The sequence below is a fragment of the Trichoderma evansii genome (assembly GCF_050947405.1).
Source record: "Trichoderma evansii strain SZMC 28006 chromosome Unknown GGI43scaffold_9, whole genome shotgun sequence".
NCBI lineage: Eukaryota > Fungi > Ascomycota > Sordariomycetes > Hypocreales > Hypocreaceae > Trichoderma > Trichoderma evansii.
In genome coordinates, this window is record NW_028145197.1 from 609,173 (window position 1) to 629,454 (window position 20,282).

General features: G+C 46.6%; 9 protein-coding genes across 9 annotated transcripts; 6 read left to right on the forward strand and 3 right to left on the reverse strand.

The window, feature by feature from the left end:
- The first annotated feature begins 391 nt into the window (after nucleotides 1–391).
- Nucleotides 392–1,875, forward strand: GGI43DRAFT_371321 (uncharacterized protein). Its single transcript, XM_083202551.1, has 3 exons — nucleotides 392–574; nucleotides 657–1,316; nucleotides 1,413–1,875. The coding sequence occupies exons 1-3, from the start codon at nucleotides 499–501 to the stop codon at nucleotides 1,772–1,774; spliced, it is 1,098 nt and encodes a 365-aa protein (XP_083060908.1). The 5' UTR covers nucleotides 392–498; the 3' UTR covers nucleotides 1,775–1,875.
- GGI43DRAFT_371292 (uncharacterized protein) lies at nucleotides 1,876–2,291 on the forward strand. The gene has a single exon (XM_083202550.1). It carries the CDS (start codon nucleotides 1,977–1,979, stop codon nucleotides 2,223–2,225), a length of 249 nt encoding a protein of 82 aa, XP_083060909.1. The 5' UTR covers nucleotides 1,876–1,976; the 3' UTR covers nucleotides 2,226–2,291.
- A 3,664-nt stretch (nucleotides 2,292–5,955) lies between these two features.
- On the forward strand, nucleotides 5,956–7,795 carry GGI43DRAFT_371392 (uncharacterized protein). The gene has a single exon (XM_083202553.1). It carries the CDS (start codon nucleotides 5,996–5,998, stop codon nucleotides 7,742–7,744), a length of 1,749 nt encoding a protein of 582 aa, XP_083060910.1. The 5' UTR covers nucleotides 5,956–5,995; the 3' UTR covers nucleotides 7,745–7,795.
- On the reverse strand, nucleotides 7,796–8,784 carry GGI43DRAFT_371391 (polyamine acetyltransferase). The gene is made up of 3 exons (XM_083202552.1): nucleotides 8,410–8,784; nucleotides 7,916–8,359; nucleotides 7,796–7,861 (listed from the first exon to the last, which is right to left on the reverse strand). The coding sequence occupies exons 1-3, from the start codon at nucleotides 8,548–8,550 to the stop codon at nucleotides 7,847–7,849; spliced, it is 600 nt and encodes a 199-aa protein (XP_083060911.1). The 5' UTR covers nucleotides 8,551–8,784; the 3' UTR covers nucleotides 7,796–7,846.
- A 1,375-nt stretch (nucleotides 8,785–10,159) lies between these two features.
- GGI43DRAFT_371428 (MFS transporter) lies at nucleotides 10,160–12,067 on the forward strand. The gene is made up of 3 exons (XM_083202554.1): nucleotides 10,160–10,641; nucleotides 10,700–10,912; nucleotides 10,969–12,067. The coding sequence occupies exons 1-3, from the start codon at nucleotides 10,501–10,503 to the stop codon at nucleotides 12,031–12,033; spliced, it is 1,419 nt and encodes a 472-aa protein (XP_083060912.1). The 5' UTR covers nucleotides 10,160–10,500; the 3' UTR covers nucleotides 12,034–12,067.
- A 209-nt stretch (nucleotides 12,068–12,276) lies between these two features.
- Nucleotides 12,277–13,617, reverse strand: GGI43DRAFT_404312 (DUF2407 C-terminal domain-containing protein). Its single transcript, XM_083205908.1, has one exon. It carries the CDS (start codon nucleotides 13,430–13,432, stop codon nucleotides 12,539–12,541), a length of 894 nt encoding a protein of 297 aa, XP_083060913.1. The 5' UTR covers nucleotides 13,433–13,617; the 3' UTR covers nucleotides 12,277–12,538.
- Nucleotides 13,618–13,767: 150 nt separating this feature from the next.
- Nucleotides 13,768–16,661, forward strand: GGI43DRAFT_404313 (Ima1 N-terminal domain-containing protein). Its single transcript, XM_083205909.1, has 3 exons — nucleotides 13,768–14,041; nucleotides 14,106–14,927; nucleotides 14,997–16,661. The coding sequence occupies exons 1-3, from the start codon at nucleotides 13,916–13,918 to the stop codon at nucleotides 16,275–16,277; spliced, it is 2,229 nt and encodes a 742-aa protein (XP_083060914.1). The 5' UTR covers nucleotides 13,768–13,915; the 3' UTR covers nucleotides 16,278–16,661.
- A 242-nt stretch (nucleotides 16,662–16,903) lies between these two features.
- Nucleotides 16,904–18,502, forward strand: GGI43DRAFT_371442 (Alpha/Beta hydrolase protein). Its single transcript, XM_083202555.1, has 3 exons — nucleotides 16,904–17,077; nucleotides 17,186–18,175; nucleotides 18,238–18,502. The coding sequence occupies exons 2-3, from the start codon at nucleotides 17,455–17,457 to the stop codon at nucleotides 18,444–18,446; spliced, it is 930 nt and encodes a 309-aa protein (XP_083060915.1). The 5' UTR covers nucleotides 16,904–17,077; nucleotides 17,186–17,454; the 3' UTR covers nucleotides 18,447–18,502.
- A 55-nt stretch (nucleotides 18,503–18,557) lies between these two features.
- Nucleotides 18,558–19,653, reverse strand: GGI43DRAFT_383569 (NAD(P)-binding protein; the record flags this gene model as incomplete). Its single annotated transcript, XM_083203404.1, has 3 exons — nucleotides 18,558–19,191; nucleotides 19,252–19,493; nucleotides 19,549–19,653. The coding sequence occupies 3 exons, from the start codon at nucleotides 19,651–19,653 to the stop codon at nucleotides 18,558–18,560; spliced, it is 981 nt and encodes a 326-aa protein (XP_083060916.1).
- Nucleotides 19,654–20,282: the final 629 nt, after the last annotated feature.

The following is a 20,282-nucleotide window of genomic DNA, read 5'->3' on the forward strand; positions in this document are numbered from 1 at the left end:
CAGGTATGGAGCACAGGCCGGGGTTGGTTTGCCAAGAAGGGTTATGCCTGCGCTTGACCAGTGCTCCTAGTGCTCATGGTTTGTCCCACACCCTCACTGCGACGGGCGGCGGCTGTCCTGAACGTGGGATGATGCTGAACGTTGTGACGTGCATCCCGTGCTTCTTGCTCCTCTTGGTCCCCGGCATAAGGCTCCTCCCATCGGTAATGTTAGCGGTGGCGTCGTCCGTTGTGCTGCAACAAGTGGAGCAGCCGTTGAGGACTGGGCAGGTCGCCGGAGTGTAAGCTACTGCTAGTAGTAGCACCAAGGGCTGTACGAGGTACTTGGCTGTGGCCCTGATGTTGCTGCATACAAGAACAGGGTGCATCCCACCTCCTATTAGTATTCTGCCTCGGTGCCTTTTGATACGAAGAATGGTGCGTCGTCACTCATTCATATAGGCGTGGACTTGGGTATTACATGGATGGACGGTAATCGGGCTCGCAACACCACTTCCAGATGGGATTGGGGGCGATTGAGGACTTTGGCGCCGTAGCCAATCGAGTTAACTGGTCATTAACTGCCGTTGCTATTTGTTTGTCCAGCCCTCGAGCTCTCTCATACCATTCTTTTTGTTATCATTGCTAACTAGAGTCTCTCACCTCCGTTGCGTGTAGTTATCGTTGGACTTCGCCTCGTCTGTCGAGCAACTTTTTCTCGTGGCACATTTGGCCGCCTTGGTCTCGATGACCTGATTACCTTCATCTGCCTCGTTATCCTCATCATCAGCTGTGCTTTCTCTAGCATTGGCATAAGCTACGGCCTGGGGCAGCATGAAAAAACTCTCGATGAATTTAATTTAAAAGAAGCTATCAAATGGAACGTCATCAATAACGCTGTCCTCATCTGGTCCTTTTCTCTTCCTAAATTCGCCATTGTCGCTATCCTCAAACGCATCCTCGATTATGGAACCAAGACGACTATTCTGTTCTGGAGTCTCGCCCTCACTAGCCAGGCCTGCTTTCTTGCCACGTCGGTATGGTGGTTTGCTCAATGTACTCCCGTGGCCTATCAATGGGACAGATCTATTGGGGGGACATGTGCGTCTACGGATATTTTGACAAAGTTGGCTTTCGCGACGTCGGCGTTTTCGGCCTTCCTCGATCTCTTTTTTGCGCTATACCCCGTTCCCTTTATCATGAGGCTCAACATGCCTCTACGAAACCGAATCGCTGTATGCTTCGCTTTTGGACTCAGCGCTCTGGCATGTGCTGTGTCAATCTATAAACTTGCGGTTTTCGACTCTGTCTTTCAGATGATGGCTACCGACCGGACTTGTGAGTGCCAACCGATCGAGAGGAGAGAGAGAGTCATTGTGTGGAGAGAGAGCGCTAGTCCTTCGGAAATCATATGCTAATCTTGATACACTACAGATTCAGTTCCCTATCTTGATATATTTGGTGTTGCCGAGGGAGCCTTGCTCATCATCGGCGCATCACTACCCACACTGGGTCCTCTGTTCCGAGTCATCAAGTGTAAAGTCACGACGTACGCAAGTCAAAGTGCGTCTCATCCTTCGGGCGATCGCAGCCAGAACAATCCTGGAGCGAATAGCACCAGCTGGCTGCACAAGCGGGGCCATCATGCATTCGACGAGGAGGAGAATATCTCGACGACAGGGATGCACTCCAGTGTTGATGACATCCCCCTCGTTTCCACAGCGAAACCAGTCGCGATATATCGTGAAGATCCCTACTCCAAAGGAACGTCCTTCGATAAACCGGAGGGGTTCTAAGCGGCCGCCCCAAAACGCTGGGCCAGGGATAGTGTTGACGATCATCTGACAAACGACCCCATTTACGACTCATTGCAATTTTTCTTTTGTATTTCGTGGATATTGACTAGCCTCCCTCTCTACAGGCTAAAGAGGGTGGGCTTGGGATTTGGGGATACGGGAGGCAAAGAAGCCTAGCTCACTGGGACGGAATCCCAAGTTGATGCATCGGCAATATTTTTTTTATTTTGTTATTATTTCTTGTTTCGGAGCATGCGATGGAGACACAGGCCTGTACAGACTTGTTGATGGTGGTCACCAGGACACAAAGAGAGGGATACTTGCAGCTCTGCAGGGGCTAGTCAGGGACGGAGTTGGATTGCCGGGGTTCAATATAAGGTGTAATGTCCGCATACAGTTGAGCTATCGTCATTTCGGGAATAGGGCGTCGGGAGTTGTCACTTTTTTTTGAGCCCCCTTGCCACTTTACCAGCTATGAGGATGGGAGCTGGGGCCGGGCAATTCGCTCCGAGAAACGGCGTAAATTATACCTACTGGGGCGGTATCTCTCGTGCTGCGGGCAAAAGAAAAAAAAAAAATTGTTTAATATCCAAATATGGAGGGGCGGCATTGGTAGAGGTTGGTTGTTATAGAGGTATCAGTTACTAAGAAATAACAAATCACACACGTGTCACAGTCACAAGTTGCCCCAGGTTAAAGCTTAAACGGAAGGATTACAATGCCGACCAAGATATCATGGATAAAATACCTGGATGGTATGTACGCTGTCTCGCCTCGGCGAAGTGCCCTCTCGCCGTGCGGAGCTCTTTAGGAACCAGATATCCCTGCTAGCTGGGCTCAAGCCGCCATTGTAGAAGCTAAGCAAGAGGTTGCGTGGGCTACGCAGGTACCAGCACTGAACGTTCGCTTGACAGGGGGAAAGGGAGAAAACAAGCCAGAAGGCAGGGGGAATGCAAGGTGAAGGAGGCGAAAAAGAGAGAGAGAGAAAATATCCCGTCGTGGCACCGGCATGCACGACGAGCCCTTTTTGGGACTTTTTGCAGGCTTGTCTTGGGGCTGAGAGCTGATCTGAGACATTTCTCATCTAGTAGGGGTTATCTGAGATGAAGGATAACTTGACATGGTTGCCGTGCCGTGACTATTGATTTTGCCCATTCTACTATGAGTATGACTTTGATCATATATCAGAATGCCAAGAGGTGCTGTCTACTCGTATACCGCACTCATGCGTGCTAAGACGGGTAGTAGTCGCCGTTGACGGTACGGGCAGAGGCTTAGGATAGCGCAGCCATCTCGATGGTCGGCTACCTCGTAATGCTACTCTGTGCTCTATGACATAATATGTCATATAATAAGTAGTACTACTACTGTAATACGTGCTAATAGAGGGCGTCCTAGGCCGTATTGATCGACAGCCTTACCTACCGCATGAGGAAGTGCGGAGAACTCACTAGTAATCCAGGGACACACAATCACACCCTTTTTACTTGGTGTCTCTTCTCCTTGCTTGCTTGCGGCCGCGTGTAAAGGTGGTATCGCTGCTACATTTTGTCGTGCTTTTCATGCTTTTTTTTTTTTCTTTTTTAAGAGCACTGACCATCACGTATTAAAGTAGGCCCCCTCACCCCGGCTAATGCTACATCCGTAGAGGCCATTGTGGTTGCGACGGAGGAATGCTTGTTAGATGTAAATTAGCGGTAGGTGTTTTTCCCGGTTTTGGGGCCTGCTGGGTGCTGGGAGTTGGGTGCTGCTTCTTTAGTTTGGCAGAGCCTCGTAAAGTGAATTACAAATTCCCCTTTTTGGTTGGGCTACGGAACAAAGGTAAACTCCCCGCGAGATATGGGGGATGGTAGTTACGAATTGAGAGGTTCCAGGCACGGCAATGGGTCTCCCTCTTGTGAATGGCTTCAAACCCCAGAGGGCGGCTTCGTTTACAAAAATGCCCGTATTACGTTCGCCGATCAAGCTGAGCGCATCCAGGCGCTCGGTGCGGCCCCTGGACTTTGCTTTCATTATTGGTATATTATATAAAAAGTGCTCCATAGTGCGGGGAGACCAAGCTTGAGAGGTAGCAGCGGTCCGACTACAGCTCTTCTATCTGTCCACAACACTGCTATAATGGATACAGAGCTGATGTGGAGGGGAGCCGGCTTCTTGGTGCGGCCGAGTATTAACTACGCAGCTAAGCTGTAGCTCTGGCTATCGCTCTGACAGCTCCACGGCCCCATGTAAAACTAATAAGATAGTGTAAATATTTAAGCTGTAATCTTCTTCGGTAAAGGGCACTGCGGGCTCTCTCCAGAGGGGAAGACGAGTCATGAAACCGAAGAGTCTCGATTGAGTGCCTGCATTCTAGACAAGCTACTGCAAGAAATTAATACCAGGTAGAGAGAGAATTATGTGATATGTCAAAAATGAAATGGAAAAAAGAGCAACGTTTTGTCAGGACGGAGTCTGATTTGCTGGGTTTCGGCGGTGACCGAGCTTTCCCTTCTCCATCCACTCTTTTCTCGACCAAATTCCCGGAAGACGGAATTCGGAGCCTCCTCTTTGTGTAATACCAGTAGTGGCATACAATACAGTATGCCCCCCGTGTTTGCTAGAGGTTGATCCATAATATTTCTCACGAGACCACTTTCATCGTGGAGCTGTTCTTGTTAAACGAAGTCGGTTCCTCCGGCATCTTGATGGAGAAAAAAGAGGGCATCACATTTCGTGGGACGTGGAGTTGAGTTCTGATCTTCTTCTCGCTCGGCACGTGGCGAGGCGTCCGAAACTGTTCATGATCTTCAAAAGCTGAAGATGTTATTCATATATCAATTTTGATCGTACCCGTCGTGGGATTTAAGAATGTGGGCTTTGTGGTCTTTTGGGGGTTGAGCCTCATGTCGAGTTGTGGTGAGCTAGTTGCACCGCTACCCGTTTTACGTTGTACCATAGAGATAGAGATTGTATTACACTAGCGACACTGTCAAAAATGTCAAACGACATAGCGACTACCGGATAAGGAGCCAACTGCAGAATATTTCATGCGCAATTGCATGGGCCAAATTCATGACGAAAACCATGGCTGGCGTTGATCAGTTCTCACATTGTGGTGAAACTGGACCCAAGCTAGGATGGCTTGTTCTAGATTCGAAATTGCAGCAGCGGGAAATCGACCCAGCCAAAAATGCCTGGCTCTGATGATCATTTGAGGCGGTCAGTGGAAAAGTTGCTTTCGTGTTAAAAATTTAAAATGGCTGTTACAGGTGAAAGATTGGGGGAGCCACAGATGGTGGAGTCTTTGGGCCACTGTAAGTGAAATGGTGCATTTGCCCCGACCCTTGACTCGAGGGCCTCCTGGGGCACCCTCGCTGGTATCCCTGCTTTTTGCCTGAGACTAGGGAATCGCTCTTCTCCTGAGGGGGGATTCTAGATGCTGAGGAAGCTGAGGAGCGGTTTCATGACGAAAAGTGATATCAAGATATGGTGCTCTGATACTCGCTACGCGTATAGTCCGGGCGTTGAAGTGGATAGTGAACCACTACGAACTACTACTATACCGCTACTAGCAGTAGTATGCACACGTGTCGAGGTCTATATAACGCAATATTATTTAGCTGTGGTATATGCTGCATGTGTACTCCGTAGTAGTATATGGGATTGAGCTTTGGCTTGACGCTGCATCAGATGTTGCCTACAAATCGTAGTTCAAGTAACTCAGACCATTTTAATGAATGACTGCTGGTTAGGTATGTAGATATCACGAAGCCGCCGGTAGTGGGACCACTACATAGTACAAAAACACCTCGATTGGTATACTGTGTATGCATTGTATTTACAAACTTTATACGGAGTATGAAGTAGTATATATTTCGGGTGAGTGTATAAATAACGTGAGCCTGCCCTCCTTCTATAACTTGAACCAGTTCATAGCACAAGCTGCAGAAGGAATTATGTAATAAAAAGGCACTCATGAGAATTTCTTGAATTATAAAATCACAAATATTTGAGACCCAAGTGCAATTACTAGCCTTTCTAAGACTAGCTTTTCTCTCAATATTAAGATTTATCTTCATAATAACTAAGCTTTTTAATAATACCTACTTTCTTAGGACTAGTACATTTTTGGAGCGCTGCATTAAGTGATTTATTTACACGTATTGCATTCGCTTTTCAGATTTTCTCATTAGTCTCCAGTTGTCTTATCAAATCTATCAATGCTGTGATACAGACAGTATGGCCTCAAACCAGGAATCACATCTCCAGCCGTACCTCTTTGATACCTCCTCTATTCAAAAATCCAGCAGTTCGCCTTTGTATACTCAAGACGAGAGCGTGGAAATACTGTCACATTCAATTGACTCTGCAACAAAAAACTTTGTTTTTGACTCCGATGTACTCTACAGCCAACCCTTGGATGCTTGTGAACCACATAGTCTTGATGCTTATAATACATCCACACTAGACTCATTTTCTTTTGGAGATGACTTGACTACCGATAGCTTTCCGGAGCAGTTGTCGTTCTCCGAGGGCTTTTCAGACATTTCGAATTTGCCTTTCCCAACAATAGACTTACTGCCTACCCAAAATGAGGCTCAAATTGATGCTTTACTGGGCGTCACAACCGGATTACCTAACCAGTTGTTGAACTCACAAGGTCTCAACCCTGATGGACAGGAATTGGCTTCCCAGCCGGTGACAATATTTACAGGTGGTGGTCTCCCTCGACGAAGGAGTCGGTATTTTGTTTCAAGGTCGGACAACAAAGCCACTTCTATACCTATTTCGAATACAAGTGATTTGGACCCTATGCAGCGATGGCAGGAATCTCCGCCTGAGGATGACCCGGCCTCGCTCACAGCAATCATGAATGCCTTAAAAAAGAAGTCGAATGCCGATCAGCAGAACCGTGGCCGAAGAAAGGCCTCTCATCGCTATCGTCGGTCAATGTCTGCCACAAGCCGCGAATCCAGTGCTTCATCTACAGATTCAGCCTGGTCATCTGCTGGGAGCTTGTCGCATATACGGAATCGTAAATCACAAGCGCGCGTTACCAAATCCCACCCCGATAACGGCAAGCCTCGCATATTTTGCTGCACTTTCTGCTGTGATCGATTTGGGAGCAGATTCGAATGGGTTCGACATGAAAAATCGCTGCATTTAAATCTGGAAATGTGGTTTTGCGCACCATTTGGGCCCTCAGTCTTCTCGTCAATCACAGGAAAGGAGCACTGTGCTTTTTGCAATACATTGGAGCCCTCCCAGGAGCATCTCTTTAGTCATAACTATGAAAGCTGCCAAAGTCTATCAAAAGAGCTTCGCTCATTTCGTCGAAAGGATCATCTCGTACAGCACCTTCGTCGTGTACATAAAACACAAGAGCTGCCGTTACTCGACGACTGCAAAATTGAGGTGAAGAGTATCATATCCAGATGCGGCTTTTGTGATATAACCCTAGATAATTGGGATGATCGCATTTCACACCTGGCCAAGCACTTTCGCAGAGGATACACAATGAAAGATTGGAAGGGGGATCACGAGTTTCCGCCACATATTGCAGCACAGGTCACAAATGCGTATCCTCCCTATCTCATCGGATGGGAGTCGGAATGTATAATTCCATTTTCTGCGACAAACACAGACGTACGCAATCAATATGTGCAGGTAATGTCAAGCGCAAACACACCTGAGGATGAAGATGAAGCTGCTGTACCCGAATTTCCAGAGCTTGCAGCTGTGGACGAAACGAAGTCGCAACTACCAGACTTTATAAATATATTTACACGCCATCTTAGTCAATATGCTCGAAGGCAGATGGAAATTGGTGTCATTCCTACCGACGAAATGTTTCAGAAAGAGGCACGAAAGGCGCTTTTTGATGGCGAAGATGCGTGGGATCAAACTATCGCTGACAACCCAGACTGGCTTTCAGCCTTTCGACGGTTGCATTGTGACTCCACTGAGAAGTCCGTAGAGGAGATTTGATATCAGTGAACTTAATTTTTCATTTCCATAATAAGCCGCTTAATTCGATAGTAGGTGCTGATTGATATTTCTAGTGTGCTGAAGCTCTCTTTCTAGGTGTATTCAAAGATTCAAAACCTAGACAAAGTATTAGTAGATGTCAAAAAAGCAGACGTTATTCGAGAGAATTACCAGATCATACCAGCCACCACCGGCAAACTGGCATTTACTCAGTCCATGTTTCACAAAACCTGAACTCTCGTAGAACTTGATCAAGTGACCGTGAGCGATCATGGCCAGGCGCTTTGCGGGGATCTTTGCGTCTTTGATATATTGAATGTAGGCCTCAACAAGAGCTTTTCCGATTCCATTTCCTTGGAATTCCGGGATAACGACCACGGAGTGGATAGCAACGGTGCTTCCCTTTGGGTCGTTTCCGACGACTTGTCCATCAACAATAAGTGCTTCGTCGCCAGGAATAGTCTGCCAATTTTCAGGCATCATCATAGATCCATCAGTCACATATTCGCCAGAGGCTCTATTTGCGATAATATGCCCAATGAGTCGGTCGCTTTCACCGTCCCTCACGAAAAGGCCAAGACAGAGGTCCGGTGTGTATGTAAGGCGATAATGAAACTGTATTTTGTCAGCATCCCACAATGCCGCCCTGAGAAGGGAAAAATTACCTTTTCTTCAGAACATCTCTCCTCCTCCGGGAATGTGCATTCAACAACCGTACATGACTTGACATCGGCGACAGATAGAGGGCGCAGGAAGGAATCCAACCCTGACAGGGCTGGGAATTGAGTTTGAGTAGTCGAGGTCATTGTAACGGTGACGTAGATAAATGGTTTAACTTTCTTCGTAGGTGTCTGAGATTTTATATATTACAGGGTATGAAGAGCAATAAACGGCTGATGCAACTTCCTCTGTAGGTGTCTGAGCTTTTATATATGAAAGGGCATGAATATTGTTCACTTGCTCTTTGCCACACGCTCTATGTTTGGCTGAATCCGCAGTTCCGCAGTTTACACCTTACGCCTTACAGACCCACACTTTGCACCCTACACCTTACAGATGTGCATTCCGAAGACCCACAGTACGCACCCTACAAAATTCTTGTCATATGTAGTAGCCAAATAACTGCGTCAATAGCCAAAGCCTTCTCTTCATATACACTTAATAAGGGATATCATTTGTACAGTACATGTATTGTGCCAATGCTAAAAGTAGAGGGGAAGATGCACTTAAATATAGCCGGCAAGAACACTATTGCTGTAAATTTAGGCAGCCCCTTGGAAGTAAAGCTCTATGATTTAATAAAAAATGAATCTTTATTATAATCTTTATGTAGCTAGTACACAAAATTTGTTTGTTTTTGACTGTAGAAGGGTTTATATACATTTATAGTAATCTTTGCCTGAGAAGAATATTGGAGCGCATTGAGATTATTCAGCAATAAGCGGCTCGAATAGCTACGATCTATTGCTATATCCCCATTACTTTCGTTTCGGAGATAGTTGCCTATCATTATATAACGAAACAATGGCCATTAAAATCAAGTGGAGTGCCAAAAAATCGGCACTGGAGAAATTAACAGCTTATCTCATTGTTTACTAAGCTTTTTCGCAACATTAGCTGCGGCAATCAAAATTTGAGTGGCAATATCATTGGTAGCTGATACTTTCCAGTAGAGCTTCGAGCCATGCTCAAACTAGAAGTAGAATTGCCATCTAGCTCGCCTATTGTGAACGTGACGTTGGACGATGGAAAGCTCGAAAGATGGTCTTGTGAGCAACCTTATGTAATTGCTTTCCCAAAGCGTACAATGTCTAATAACGATTGGGTATTGCAACAGCCGCATTAGCTACCAAATGTCAACTGCGCCCTTGAGCAGTCATATTCATTCGTTGCGAGTGATTGGCTTATGGCTATTTCCTAAAAAGAATATTCACCAAGAGCTCTCCTGTTTTGGTCTTATACGGACGCCGCGCGCTGCGAAGTTTTGATGAATTAACAGTTTAAGAATCATCTGCCATGAATTGAATGTTCGATAGAGCTTACAAATGAAGCATTTCACATAGTTGAAGACACTTGCGGAGGTAAGCAACTGGAGATAAGACTGGATCTCTTTTTTTTCTGCCCCTCATCACGACATGGGGCTGGATAAAAATAACGGCAGTTCTTATACCGCGAAGGCGGCCAAAAATACTCTTTACACATTTCTTGCGGTGAGTATAATATTATAGTTTTCATCTACCCGCGTATCCCGTCCAACTACACCGTAACTGACCTAGCAATGGTAGTGCGACGACTAATCGCATCTTAGTCATCGTAAAATTGGCTATCGATTATTACCCAAAGTGGAAAACGATCAAAAACTCCATCAAAAAGAGTTCTATTTTGATACTATCTGGAGCCCCTTTGCTCTCGAAACTTGCTATTTTGACGCTAGAAGTAATACGATTACTGTTGAGAAGTCTTCAGCTTTGAAATAATCGTTTCTGGCGAACAGGCACTCGATAGGGCTGACAAATGCATCATCGCCGAAGAAACTCGCGGAGATAAGCGACTTAATCTTAGGCCCCTCGCGACACCTCGAAAAGAGCCGAAGTGCATTTGCCGTGGGCAACGGCCGAAAATTTCTTTAGGGTTATTTGCACGGACAGGTTATTTTTTATAAAGAGAGGCAGGCAAGAATCAGAAAACTGATGTCATAGGCCTCCAGCTATTAGGACTCACGGTTTGGGAGATTAAACCAGTCAAAATACACAACGATGAGTGTGGCGGTCAATGAAAGCGCAATGGGCGCAAAGCCTTCAAGATTCTCAAAGCTCTTCTGGAGTCCGTCGTGGGTGAGATGGAATCCAGAAGGGAACTTTGAAATGACTTGGACTTTGACATGTCTGTTTGGATTTGTACGGCTCATGTGCCCCCTTAACAATTGGAGTAGTGATGCTAATGGAAAAATTCTAGGTGGCCGCGTTTAGTGTAGCCAATCTCTATTATACCCATCCGATTCTTCATGTCTTAGCAGAAGATTTTAATGTTTCAGACGAGCGCGCCTCACTCGTTCCAACACTGCTTCAAACTGGATATGCCACCGGCCTGCTTTTCATCGTCCCAGTCGGCGATCTTGTGCCTCGTCGACCGATGATTATAAGCTTGGTTTTTCTGACCTCAATGATTGTAAGTTGCAATTCCTTGCTGGTATAGAATGTGGTAACTGACGGTTTGAATATCAGTGGCTTGGCTGTTGCTTGACGAAAAAATTCGAAGTCTTTCTCGGCTTATCATATATTGTTGGTCTCTTTACCGTCACGCCACAACTCATGTTTCCCTTGACTGTGCGCTATGCTCCCACCCGCCACCGAGCCACTATGACGGCCATTGTCATGTCCGGTCTTGTCTTTGGAATCCTGGTCGCTCGTTTGATTTCCGGCATTATAACTCAGTACGCAAGTTGGCGCGTCATGTACTGGGTGTCATTTGGCTTACAGCTTGCGATTATACTTCTCGCCTTTCTCTTCTTGCCAGATTTTCCTATTCTGCGGCCTGGCGGATCCTATCCCGGCATCCTCCTCAAGATGGTACAGCTGCCTTTTCAATATCCCGTGTTAACGCAGTCGTCCGTGATTTCCTTTCTGAACATGGGAATGTTCACTTCCTTCTGGACCACTTTGACGTTTCAGCTGAATGGTACTTTCCATCTATCGACTCTTGTCATTGGTCTTTTTGCCTTGGTTGGCATGTCGCCGGTTGTATTTAGCCCTCTATTCTCTCGCTATGTGATGGTGCATCTTCATCCAACCGGCTCCTTGGTCATAGGGCAGTTGATATTGATCACAGCTGCTTGCATTGGAACATTTACCGGCACATTTTCGCTAGCAGGGCCCATCATCTGGGCTTGCATAGGAGATTTGGGTAGCAACATTACAACCGTGTCCAACCGCATGCTGTTTGCAAATGTCGAACCCACTGCGCAGAACACCGTCAACTCTGTCTACATGGTGTTTACTTTCTGCGGCCAGCTCTTTGGAACGGCAGTGGGAAACAAGCTGTATGCAGATGGTGGATGGATTCACAGTGGCGCCATGTCCATCGGTCTTGTAGGAGGTAGTTTGGTGCTTATTCTTCTTCGAGGACCGCATGAGAAAGGCTGGATAGGCTGGACTGGCGGCTGGGAAGTGAGAGCGAAGAGATTGAAGCAAAGAGAGGCTGAGGCCACTCAGGGATCATCCGCCACAGAGAATCCAGCTGACGAAGAGGCAGCTATTCCGCAGGAGACAGAGGTGAAAGAGAAGTTGTGAAGAGAGAGAAAAAAAGAGCTTTGAAAACATTATGAGAGACGAATTCGACGTAATGTCTGAGTGTATAATTAATTCATAGAGAAGAGTTTGGGTTTGAATAGCATTTCAGCATGAAAGCATATAGCGGGAATTGAGCTGTGAACTGACCACACTTTCTGCAACGTCCGAATCTTGGTGTGAAATGACATGTCTCCAAGGATTTTACTTTCACGTCTTTCATAATGGTTATGCAACTTAGATATCTTTTGTATAATTCAATACGAATCACTGGAACATTACACATTAACTCCAGGTGGTATGATAAGATACAATTAGCCTGTAGATGAATGAGCCGAGGTAGGTCAGGAACAAGGAGATTGAGGAAGGGAGAAAAGAAGACATAATAATACAGTAGGTAAAAGAGGATATTGATAATTGCAAATATAAAATTTCATTTCCAAAAGACGCCTTCATATAAGCAAAAGATAAGCAAAACGCCGCTCTACCCATTCTGGCTTCCGCGCCATCAGTGATTTATGCTAGAAAGGCTCATGACGATTCCAACCGTTAAACTCAGTGCAACTCCAGAGCCCACAAAAACCTGCCATTTCTCGCTCCATATATTTGAGCGAAGCAGCCACGCAAGGCTCCCCAGCGGAAAGAAAAAGCCTATCAACATGGCGCGAACCATGACGTCAAGCACATTAGACATGCCGTTCAAATCATCTTCTGCGGAGGCATTCGCAGATGGGAGTCCGCCAGCATTATTGTCTATCCATGCATCTTCCATCCCGCGCAACGTGTCTGGCGAGGGCATAGCATCTGGTGCGAAGCCCTCTGTGCGGATTTGAGCAAACTGCGTGCGCAACGTCTCGATTTCCGACTGCGTGAAGCCTGTTTGAAGGAGGCGGTCAAAGCCCCGCGGTCGAGGGCGCGTCCATGACGAGGGATGCCCGGTTTGATGAGATGAGGCAGTGGTTGATTCATCCGGGGGCTTTGCAGCAGCAGCTTGCTCTTCGGCGAGTTCTTCAGGGGATAGCTCATCACCGATGGAGCAATTGACGTATATCCTCACGGGAGCCAGGCCATTATCCTTGGCTTTGCCCTTTCCTTTAGATGCACTCTTAGAGTCACTGGCATGTGATGCTGATGACGGCGGTGGAGGAGGCGGTTTGATGACGGAACTGAGGGCGGCAGCGTCTGGAAGGAGGCGACCCTGGTAGATGAAGCGAAGGCGATTGCGCGAAGAGAGACGCTCCCTTATCAGATTCTTGAGAGAGAGGACGGTTGTAGTCTGTGGAGATGGGACGTCTAGGTCCAGATCTGGGAGCGAGTTTGAGAAGCGGATGGTGAGATGATATGGCAGAGATGTGGTTGAGGATGCTGGTCTCAGCGGTAGTGCGGGCGCTAGAGCTGCCATGTTGGGAGCATTTCTGTTGGTGATGCCCTGTCTAAACTAAGCAAATGGGTCGAAATGTTATATAATAGAGCCCAAGACTTGAATCTAATATTAACAGCCGTAGATCGTCGAAACCAACAAGTTGTTAGAAGCAGCGAATGAGATGGTTAGTTTAGCTTATTATGTAGGATGATCCAACGTCGTCACTGTTGATGGCGGTTACAGATTTAGTGGGGCGCTGGCCGCTTCAGGGCCCTCCAGCTTGGCCTTAGCGCTGGTGGGCCGCTGGAATCTGCTGCTGCCGCGACTGTTATTGCGCTGACCGCCTGGCAGAATCGCCAGACTTTCCAGAAACTCCAAAAAGCTGCAGCATCGAGTCGCTTCATTTCTGCTGCTGCAGCTCTGCCAATCCCATCGCTGTCGCTCCCGCTAGCCGTCATCACACAGCCTATCGATTGTCCTGCAGCTATTTCCGAGCAACCCAGCGGCAGGGCAGGGCTAATCATGATGCGCATGAGGGGAAGGCTTCTGGCCTGCTTCTACTGTGGGAAGCGGTCATCGATCAGATACGATGGACGGATACGCGACTTTCTGTGCACGTACTGCGAGGCTACAAACTACCTAGACGAGGTTTGCAAAACCTTCTTTCTTTTGATATCCACGGGTTTGATGCTGATAGAAACTCTGAAAACAGAATGGCGACATTACAGATCCTCCTGCCCTTGAGTCGTCGACTCCGAAGCAATTCGCCAAACAGTTGCCTTCCCGACCAGCATCACCCACAAACAGCATCTTCTGCGAGAAATGCCTTAAGAATCAACGATTATTTACAGCATCATTGGCGCAGTACCTCCCCGACGACCCTTCTCATCCAGACTATGCCGAGCTCGAGCGCAAATACTATCGATATCGCAAAGATTTAGAGAAGCGCTACCCCCAAGTTTGTTCAGACTGCGCCAAGCGAGTGGAAGATCGCATAAACCAGGCCGGATATACAGCAAAAACAGATCATCTGAGGCGGATGATGGAGAAGAGCAGAGGCAGAAGAGTTCCTAAGAGAATGACATCCCTTGATGTGGCAAACACCATGGGACGATGGTTATGGTGGGGTGGCTTGGTTATTCAGATTGCTTGGCATTTGGTGAGCGTATCATACATCTTGGAAGCTCAAGCGACAAGCAAGGACGGCATGGTTGACCCGGACGATGAGAGCGCCACGAAGGGGATGATTCCTTGGCTTCGCTACCTGCGTGGCTTCTTGCCGGCGGCCGATACTCTGATTAGATGCAGTATAAATACTGGATTTCTTTCGGCTTGGTGGAATCCGCATTTTGTGCAGCTTAATCGCGGATTTACCCGGCATCTATTGGGGTTTACGCAGTGGTATTGCTTTCAGGGCCTCATCATTTTCTTCCGATACATCTTCCGCTCTGTTCTCCATATGCAGGGTGGTCAAGCTCAGTCCGAAAAGGCGCAAATCAGCGCGCATTTCGCAATGGCCTGCATTATGGGACTGGTAAGTGATAGTCTTTGTTTGTGTATTCTGATATCTCGAGGCACATCATCTAATCGAACTAAATTTCAGATCTACTCGCTTGCGAGAAAATCTATCAAGGTAGATACGACGCCCCTATTTGGCGTAACGGAGAAAACAGTATCTGCAGGCCAAATGCCTAAGCCGACACCTAGAAAGAAGATTAGAGAGCCAAAGACGCTAGCTGAAGCACTCACCGAGGCCCTCGAATCAACAAATACTTCACCGATGACGATGAAGAAACCCACTCCAGCAAGAGCCTGGGAGTCAATTGACCCTTCACCAATTAAAAGGCCAACACCAGCAAGAGCCTTCGAACTCGACTCAGGAACCTCTTCCCCGATCAAGGAATTTGCCCCGCGGCGATTCCAAGAGCTATTACCGCCTTCTCGTTCCACAAATCCATTTAGAACGAGTCATGATGAGCTTTCATTTGCTGGCTTCAGCATATCAGACAAGTCCCCTCAGAAAGGCCTTCGAGCACAGGACCCTGACGAGATGGATTGGTCGCCTCTACCAAAACACTTGCAAAAGTCCCAATATCGGGCCTTCCAAGACTCCCCTGTGCCATCTAAGCTTGGCTCACGCCCGTTTGGTCAATCTCCTGCACAACCCGATGCTGGGCCCTTTTGGTTCAAGGTACCAGCCGCACCGACCAATCCAGCACAGCGGCTCCGCACCCTTCCGAGTGCTCCACTATTTAACAGAGCGTTCTCAGAACCAAGAAGAGACGAAGGAGATTTCGGGTTTGGAAGGCACCGGCTGGACGAAATGCGAGAAGAACCGTCCAGAGCGAGTAGCGTGGACTTTAAGGGTCCTAGCTTTTTTGCACCGGAAGAAGCCGACGACACGGATGCACTGGCTGATGCTCTTGGCCAGAGCTTCACGTTTGCAAACGATGCGGATGAAGAATCCGATTCGGAAGAAACTGTCGTTAACGAGGAACTTCCTATTCTCTCTAGCGGGCAATCTTCTCATATATACGACCTCTATTTCTTGGTTACTATGTTTTTACTTTGGTTCATCCCTTTGATCGTCACCGTTCCTTATTGCAAAGAAGCACGACTCACGATATTGTCTATTGCCGGTATTATCGCTATTCGCAGTATTGGAGGAGCTACCCAACAGGTCTTGGGTGGCGACTCTAAATCGTCTGGGCTAGTTATGTGTCTGGCCTCAATTACAAGCGTGGGCGAACTGAGTGCTCTTTGTTGGACCGGATGGCAGCTATGGACGGACCAGGGAGAGATTTTCCAGCATGGCGCAGCCGTGTTGGCGTCCATGCTGGGGCATCAAGTATTGCGAGGCATTTCTTTGAGACAAAACTCATGATGTTGGACATGGACTGTATAATTTCTGTTGTTTATTCCCTTTCTCTAGCAGATGAAACGGAAATGTTGGATAACTTGGCTCCACCAGTTGATAAGACAGTAATGGTGGGGGTTGATGGATGGAATCATTTCGTACAAGCGCAGCATCATGGATCATAACGGCGTTTTTGGACTAGAAAAGGTCATGGCATTTTGGACCTCTGCATGTATAGATAGTGATAGGGATAGGAGAAAAGGGACTTTTGTAAGATTAGGAATCACTTGGGTCCAACGGTATAATGATAAATTTGAGATTTTGGATATTTCGATGATAGGTCCTTTCTGCCTTGAGTAAGTTTCGTCTCTGCGACTCATGACTAAGGCAAATATAATTTTCTTGGATATACTTGTAAGAATTAGAGCGGATATAATGCTATAGACGGCTACTATGTATTGACTAGCTTATCTACACTCCGTATACTTGCCTACAATACGACTATAATCTGATTTCTTGGCGAGATTCGCTGCTTGTTAGTCGATGTATTCACTGTAGATCTAATAATAACCCCGCCAAAAATACTCCGTACGGGGGCTGTAAGCTCAATCCCCGCACTGGGCTACTCTGCTTTAACCTAAAGAAATATACAAGTTTAGGAATCCAAGTTTAATTAACTAACTACCTAAGCTTAATTATATCTTTCTTGTTTCACAGTTATAGTATTTAAGATTATACCAGATTCTTAATGTTTGAAAAGTAGCCTTATTAAACTCAGCTAAAGGAACAGTCTAGTTCCGTCATTAGTCTCTGCCTTTTTGCCTTAGGTAAGTTTCTACTTGTCTCTATTTGGGGGCATACATGATTTTCTTTGACATATTCGGCAAGAATTAGGGCGGATGTAATGCTATAGACGGCTAACATCTATTGACTAGCTTATCCGTAGCCTTATCCGAAATACTACTATAATCTGATTTCCTAGCTAGATTCGCAGCCCACAGTCCATCCTTAGATCTGACGACTGCCCCGCCGCCAGAAACAAGGGGCCGTAAGCTTGGTCCCCGCACTGGGCTATGCCTCAACCCAAAGAAATATATAAGAGCAGAGGAACCCAAGTTGAATAAGTCTTGCCAAATCTAATTACGCTCTTCTTATTTTTTACTTATAATATTCAACGCCATACTCGATTCCTACTATTTAAAAAATGGCTTCCTTGGAGTCAATTGAAGGAACTGTCCAGTTCAACCATTCATCTCTTCCTGGTGGCTCTGCAGTGACTTGGTATCGCATCGTCGGCAAACTCCAGCCTGGTAGCACACCGCTGGTTCTTCTCCATGGCGGCCCTGGCATCCCAAGCATAGTCTTTGGAGACGTGTTTGAAAAGTATGCGGCTCAGTCTGGCAACCCCGTGATTTTGTATGATCAGGTTGGTTGTGGCAACAGTACGCGTTTCCCAGAGACACGGCTGGATGCGTCCCTTTGGGTTCCCAAGTTGTTTATAGACGAGCTGGAAAACCTTCTTAAAGAACTTGGTGTCACGACTTTTGACTTGTTCGGACATTCATGGGGCGCTATGTTGGCATCTTCAGTTGCCGTCACGGACCGCCCATTCGTGCGACACCTGCGACGACTGATACTGGGCAGTGGATTGTCGTGTTCCAGCCATTGGGAGGTGGCCCAGCGCAAGTTGTTGAAGACGATGCCTCAATCGGTGCAAGACGCCATCGAGAAGGGAGAGCGTGAAAACAATACCGAGACTCCGGAGTACCAAGAGGCGATTAATACGTTCTACCAGCAATACGTATGCAGAGCATCGCCGTGGCCGGAGTCATTGACCAATGCATTTGCTGAGTTGGGCAAAGACGACACTGTCTACTTTACGATGTGGGGACCATCAGAAATCGCATCAACTGGTACCTTGAAGGGTAAGTGGAAATATAAGTAAAAGAGTGATTTATACCGTATCGTCTTTATTAACTGGAATTAGACTATGACTTGCGATCGGAGCTTCATAAGATCAAGGTCCCTACTCTCGTCATAAACGGCGAGTACGACGAAGCTACAGATGAGATGCAGAGACCTTTTTTCCAGAATATCGAAAAGGTCAAGTGGGTTACACAGAGCGGTGTTGCGCATCTTGGTTACTTGGAACAGCCTGAGAGATACGTCTCAATCGTGACTGATTTCCTCGCTTAAGGCGTTTTAAAGGTGTTCATATATGTATTTATACGAGTGTTATAATTTATAGTAAAAATCATTAATTCTTGGCTATCTTGCTTTATTACAACTTGCTCTAAGAGTTCTCCCTCACGGGTGTTTACCGCTCCAATACTTGTCAATAAACTCCACAACCTTGGTTGTTTTAATATCGGGAAATTCCGCATTCAAAGACTCGCTGGTAGGAATGTCCAAATGGCCAGAAACAATTGCCGTTCCTATGCCGGCAAACATGGCAAGTACAAGTGGGTAAGCATCGAATTCCGGCGTGCTATAAAGCGCGGCATGAGCCTTGTTCCCTGGAATCGGCGTAACCTCGCCGCCTTTCAGCTTTTCCACCGAATCGTAAGCAACGCGGAACTTGACCCCTCGAGCCTTTTCCGCCGCTCGCAGGATCTCGTGAAGAGAGGCTTTATCGCCGATGATCCAAGAGTGCTCCTTCCATGTGCCTAGTTTCATGGAGATGGCGCGACTGACGAATTTGGCTACGTCAGTGGTGTGAGTCCATACCACTTGGTCGTCTCCACTGCCAGGGATGGTTGCTTGACAGGCCTCAATGTCGACAAATGGCACTTCGGATGGCATAGTCGTAGGGGCCCAGGGCTGTCCGAAATAGTCCATAAAATAGCCATTGTGGAAAAGCGTCCATTCGAGATTTGGGTGAGTGCGCAGCTCCTTTACAATGTTTCGCTGAAAAGCTAGCATTGGCATGAAGCGTTGGTATCTACCAGGGTTAGCGATTTTCCGTGTGTGTATAAATGAGTGTAATAGAGTTGTAACCTACTCCTCGTCTCTTTCATAGTCAATCAGAAATTCGCTTGGGGCGAATCTCTTGACAGACTCTGACTTGTCGCATGCTCTAATCAGCCTTACTTGGGCATCAAAAGCTTCAGAGCTGGCTGGCGATATTGTCGACAGAACTACTTCTATTTTGTGCTTGTCCAAGACATTCTGAATTTCATCTTGGTCATCATAAGAGGTGATGATGATATTTACTCCTTGAAGATGATCGAATACCGACGTGGCCTGCCAAATGGTTAACCCTTTATTGGGGTAGAACCATCATGAGAACGTGTCTCACCTTTCGCGTAAAGACGAAAACTTGATGCTCTTGCGAATCAACAAGCCCTTGGACAATTGCCCGGCCAACATGGCCAGTTCCTCCAGTGACAGCGACGTGTACCATTGTGGCGTTTGATAGATACAAAGTATTTTATTAAAATTGCCAAGACAATTACATGGAGGGCACCCTCGGGGGATGATATTTCCTTTAATGGAACTGATTCGGGCTATAGAGCGGGGAAATCATCCCGCACTTTTGTTGTGTCGCGGGCGCCTAAGACCTCACACAAGCCGCTAATGAACATAGCAGATCTATAATATCGTACTTCTGTCCCCGTGGCAGTGGTTATTGGGTATATGTAAGATTTTAGGCCATAAATGAGATAAAGCGATCGCATAAATAGCTCGAAAACAGCTCTGGTAGTAATCGAAATGAAAGTAGTGAGCGACTAGTATAGTTCCATTAATCTAGACCCAGAGTTATATGACTCTTCAACTCTCAAAATCTGCTTTTAGATCTTGGAGAGAGTAATGTATGGTTTGTCGCCACTAAAAATGACTATTAGTAGTAAATACAATGAGGAATATGGGAGAAAGTAAGGATGGGGACAGCAGCTGTAGCTACAGATCATACATGTAAATAGAAAGGATAGAACAAATAAAATTATCAATGAGAGAAAAATGGATTGTACAAGACTGAAAGAGCAAAAAAAAAAAAGGTTAGCCTGTTAATTTCTCTAAACAATTAGTGTA

Excerpts from the sequence above, each read along its gene's own strand:
- GGI43DRAFT_371321 (XM_083202551.1), top strand. The coding sequence starts at position 499 with ATGGGATTGGGGGCGATTGAGGACTTTGGCGCCGTAGCCAATCGAGTT. Across the intron at positions 575-656 it reads ATTAACTGCCGTTGCTATTT|TTATCGTTGGACTTCGCCTC; the intron begins GTTTGTCCAGCC and ends CGTTGCGTGTAG. Across the intron at positions 1,317-1,412 it reads GATGGCTACCGACCGGACTT|ATTCAGTTCCCTATCTTGAT; the intron begins GTGAGTGCCAAC and ends GATACACTACAG.
- GGI43DRAFT_371292 (XM_083202550.1), top strand. The coding sequence starts at position 1,977 with ATGCATCGGCAATATTTTTTTTATTTTGTTATTATTTCTTGTTTCGGA.
- GGI43DRAFT_371392 (XM_083202553.1), top strand. The coding sequence starts at position 5,996 with ATGGCCTCAAACCAGGAATCACATCTCCAGCCGTACCTCTTTGATACC.
- GGI43DRAFT_371391 (XM_083202552.1), bottom strand. The coding sequence starts at position 8,550 with ATGACCTCGACTACTCAAACTCAATTCCCAGCCCTGTCAGGGTTGGAT. Across the intron at positions 8,360-8,409 it reads AGAGATGTTCTGAAGAAAAG|TTTCATTATCGCCTTACATA; the intron begins GTAATTTTTCCC and ends GACAAAATACAG.
- GGI43DRAFT_371428 (XM_083202554.1), top strand. The coding sequence starts at position 10,501 with ATGAGTGTGGCGGTCAATGAAAGCGCAATGGGCGCAAAGCCTTCAAGA. Across the intron at positions 10,642-10,699 it reads TGACATGTCTGTTTGGATTT|GTGGCCGCGTTTAGTGTAGC; the intron begins GTACGGCTCATG and ends GAAAAATTCTAG. Across the intron at positions 10,913-10,968 it reads TTTTTCTGACCTCAATGATT|TGGCTTGGCTGTTGCTTGAC; the intron begins GTAAGTTGCAAT and ends TTTGAATATCAG.
- GGI43DRAFT_404312 (XM_083205908.1), bottom strand. The coding sequence starts at position 13,432 with ATGGCAGCTCTAGCGCCCGCACTACCGCTGAGACCAGCATCCTCAACC.
- GGI43DRAFT_404313 (XM_083205909.1), top strand. The coding sequence starts at position 13,916 with ATGATGCGCATGAGGGGAAGGCTTCTGGCCTGCTTCTACTGTGGGAAG. Across the intron at positions 14,042-14,105 it reads CTACAAACTACCTAGACGAG|AATGGCGACATTACAGATCC; the intron begins GTTTGCAAAACC and ends CTCTGAAAACAG. Across the intron at positions 14,928-14,996 it reads TGGCCTGCATTATGGGACTG|ATCTACTCGCTTGCGAGAAA; the intron begins GTAAGTGATAGT and ends ACTAAATTTCAG.
- GGI43DRAFT_371442 (XM_083202555.1), top strand. The coding sequence starts at position 17,455 with ATGGCTTCCTTGGAGTCAATTGAAGGAACTGTCCAGTTCAACCATTCA. Across the intron at positions 18,176-18,237 it reads ATCAACTGGTACCTTGAAGG|ACTATGACTTGCGATCGGAG; the intron begins GTAAGTGGAAAT and ends AACTGGAATTAG.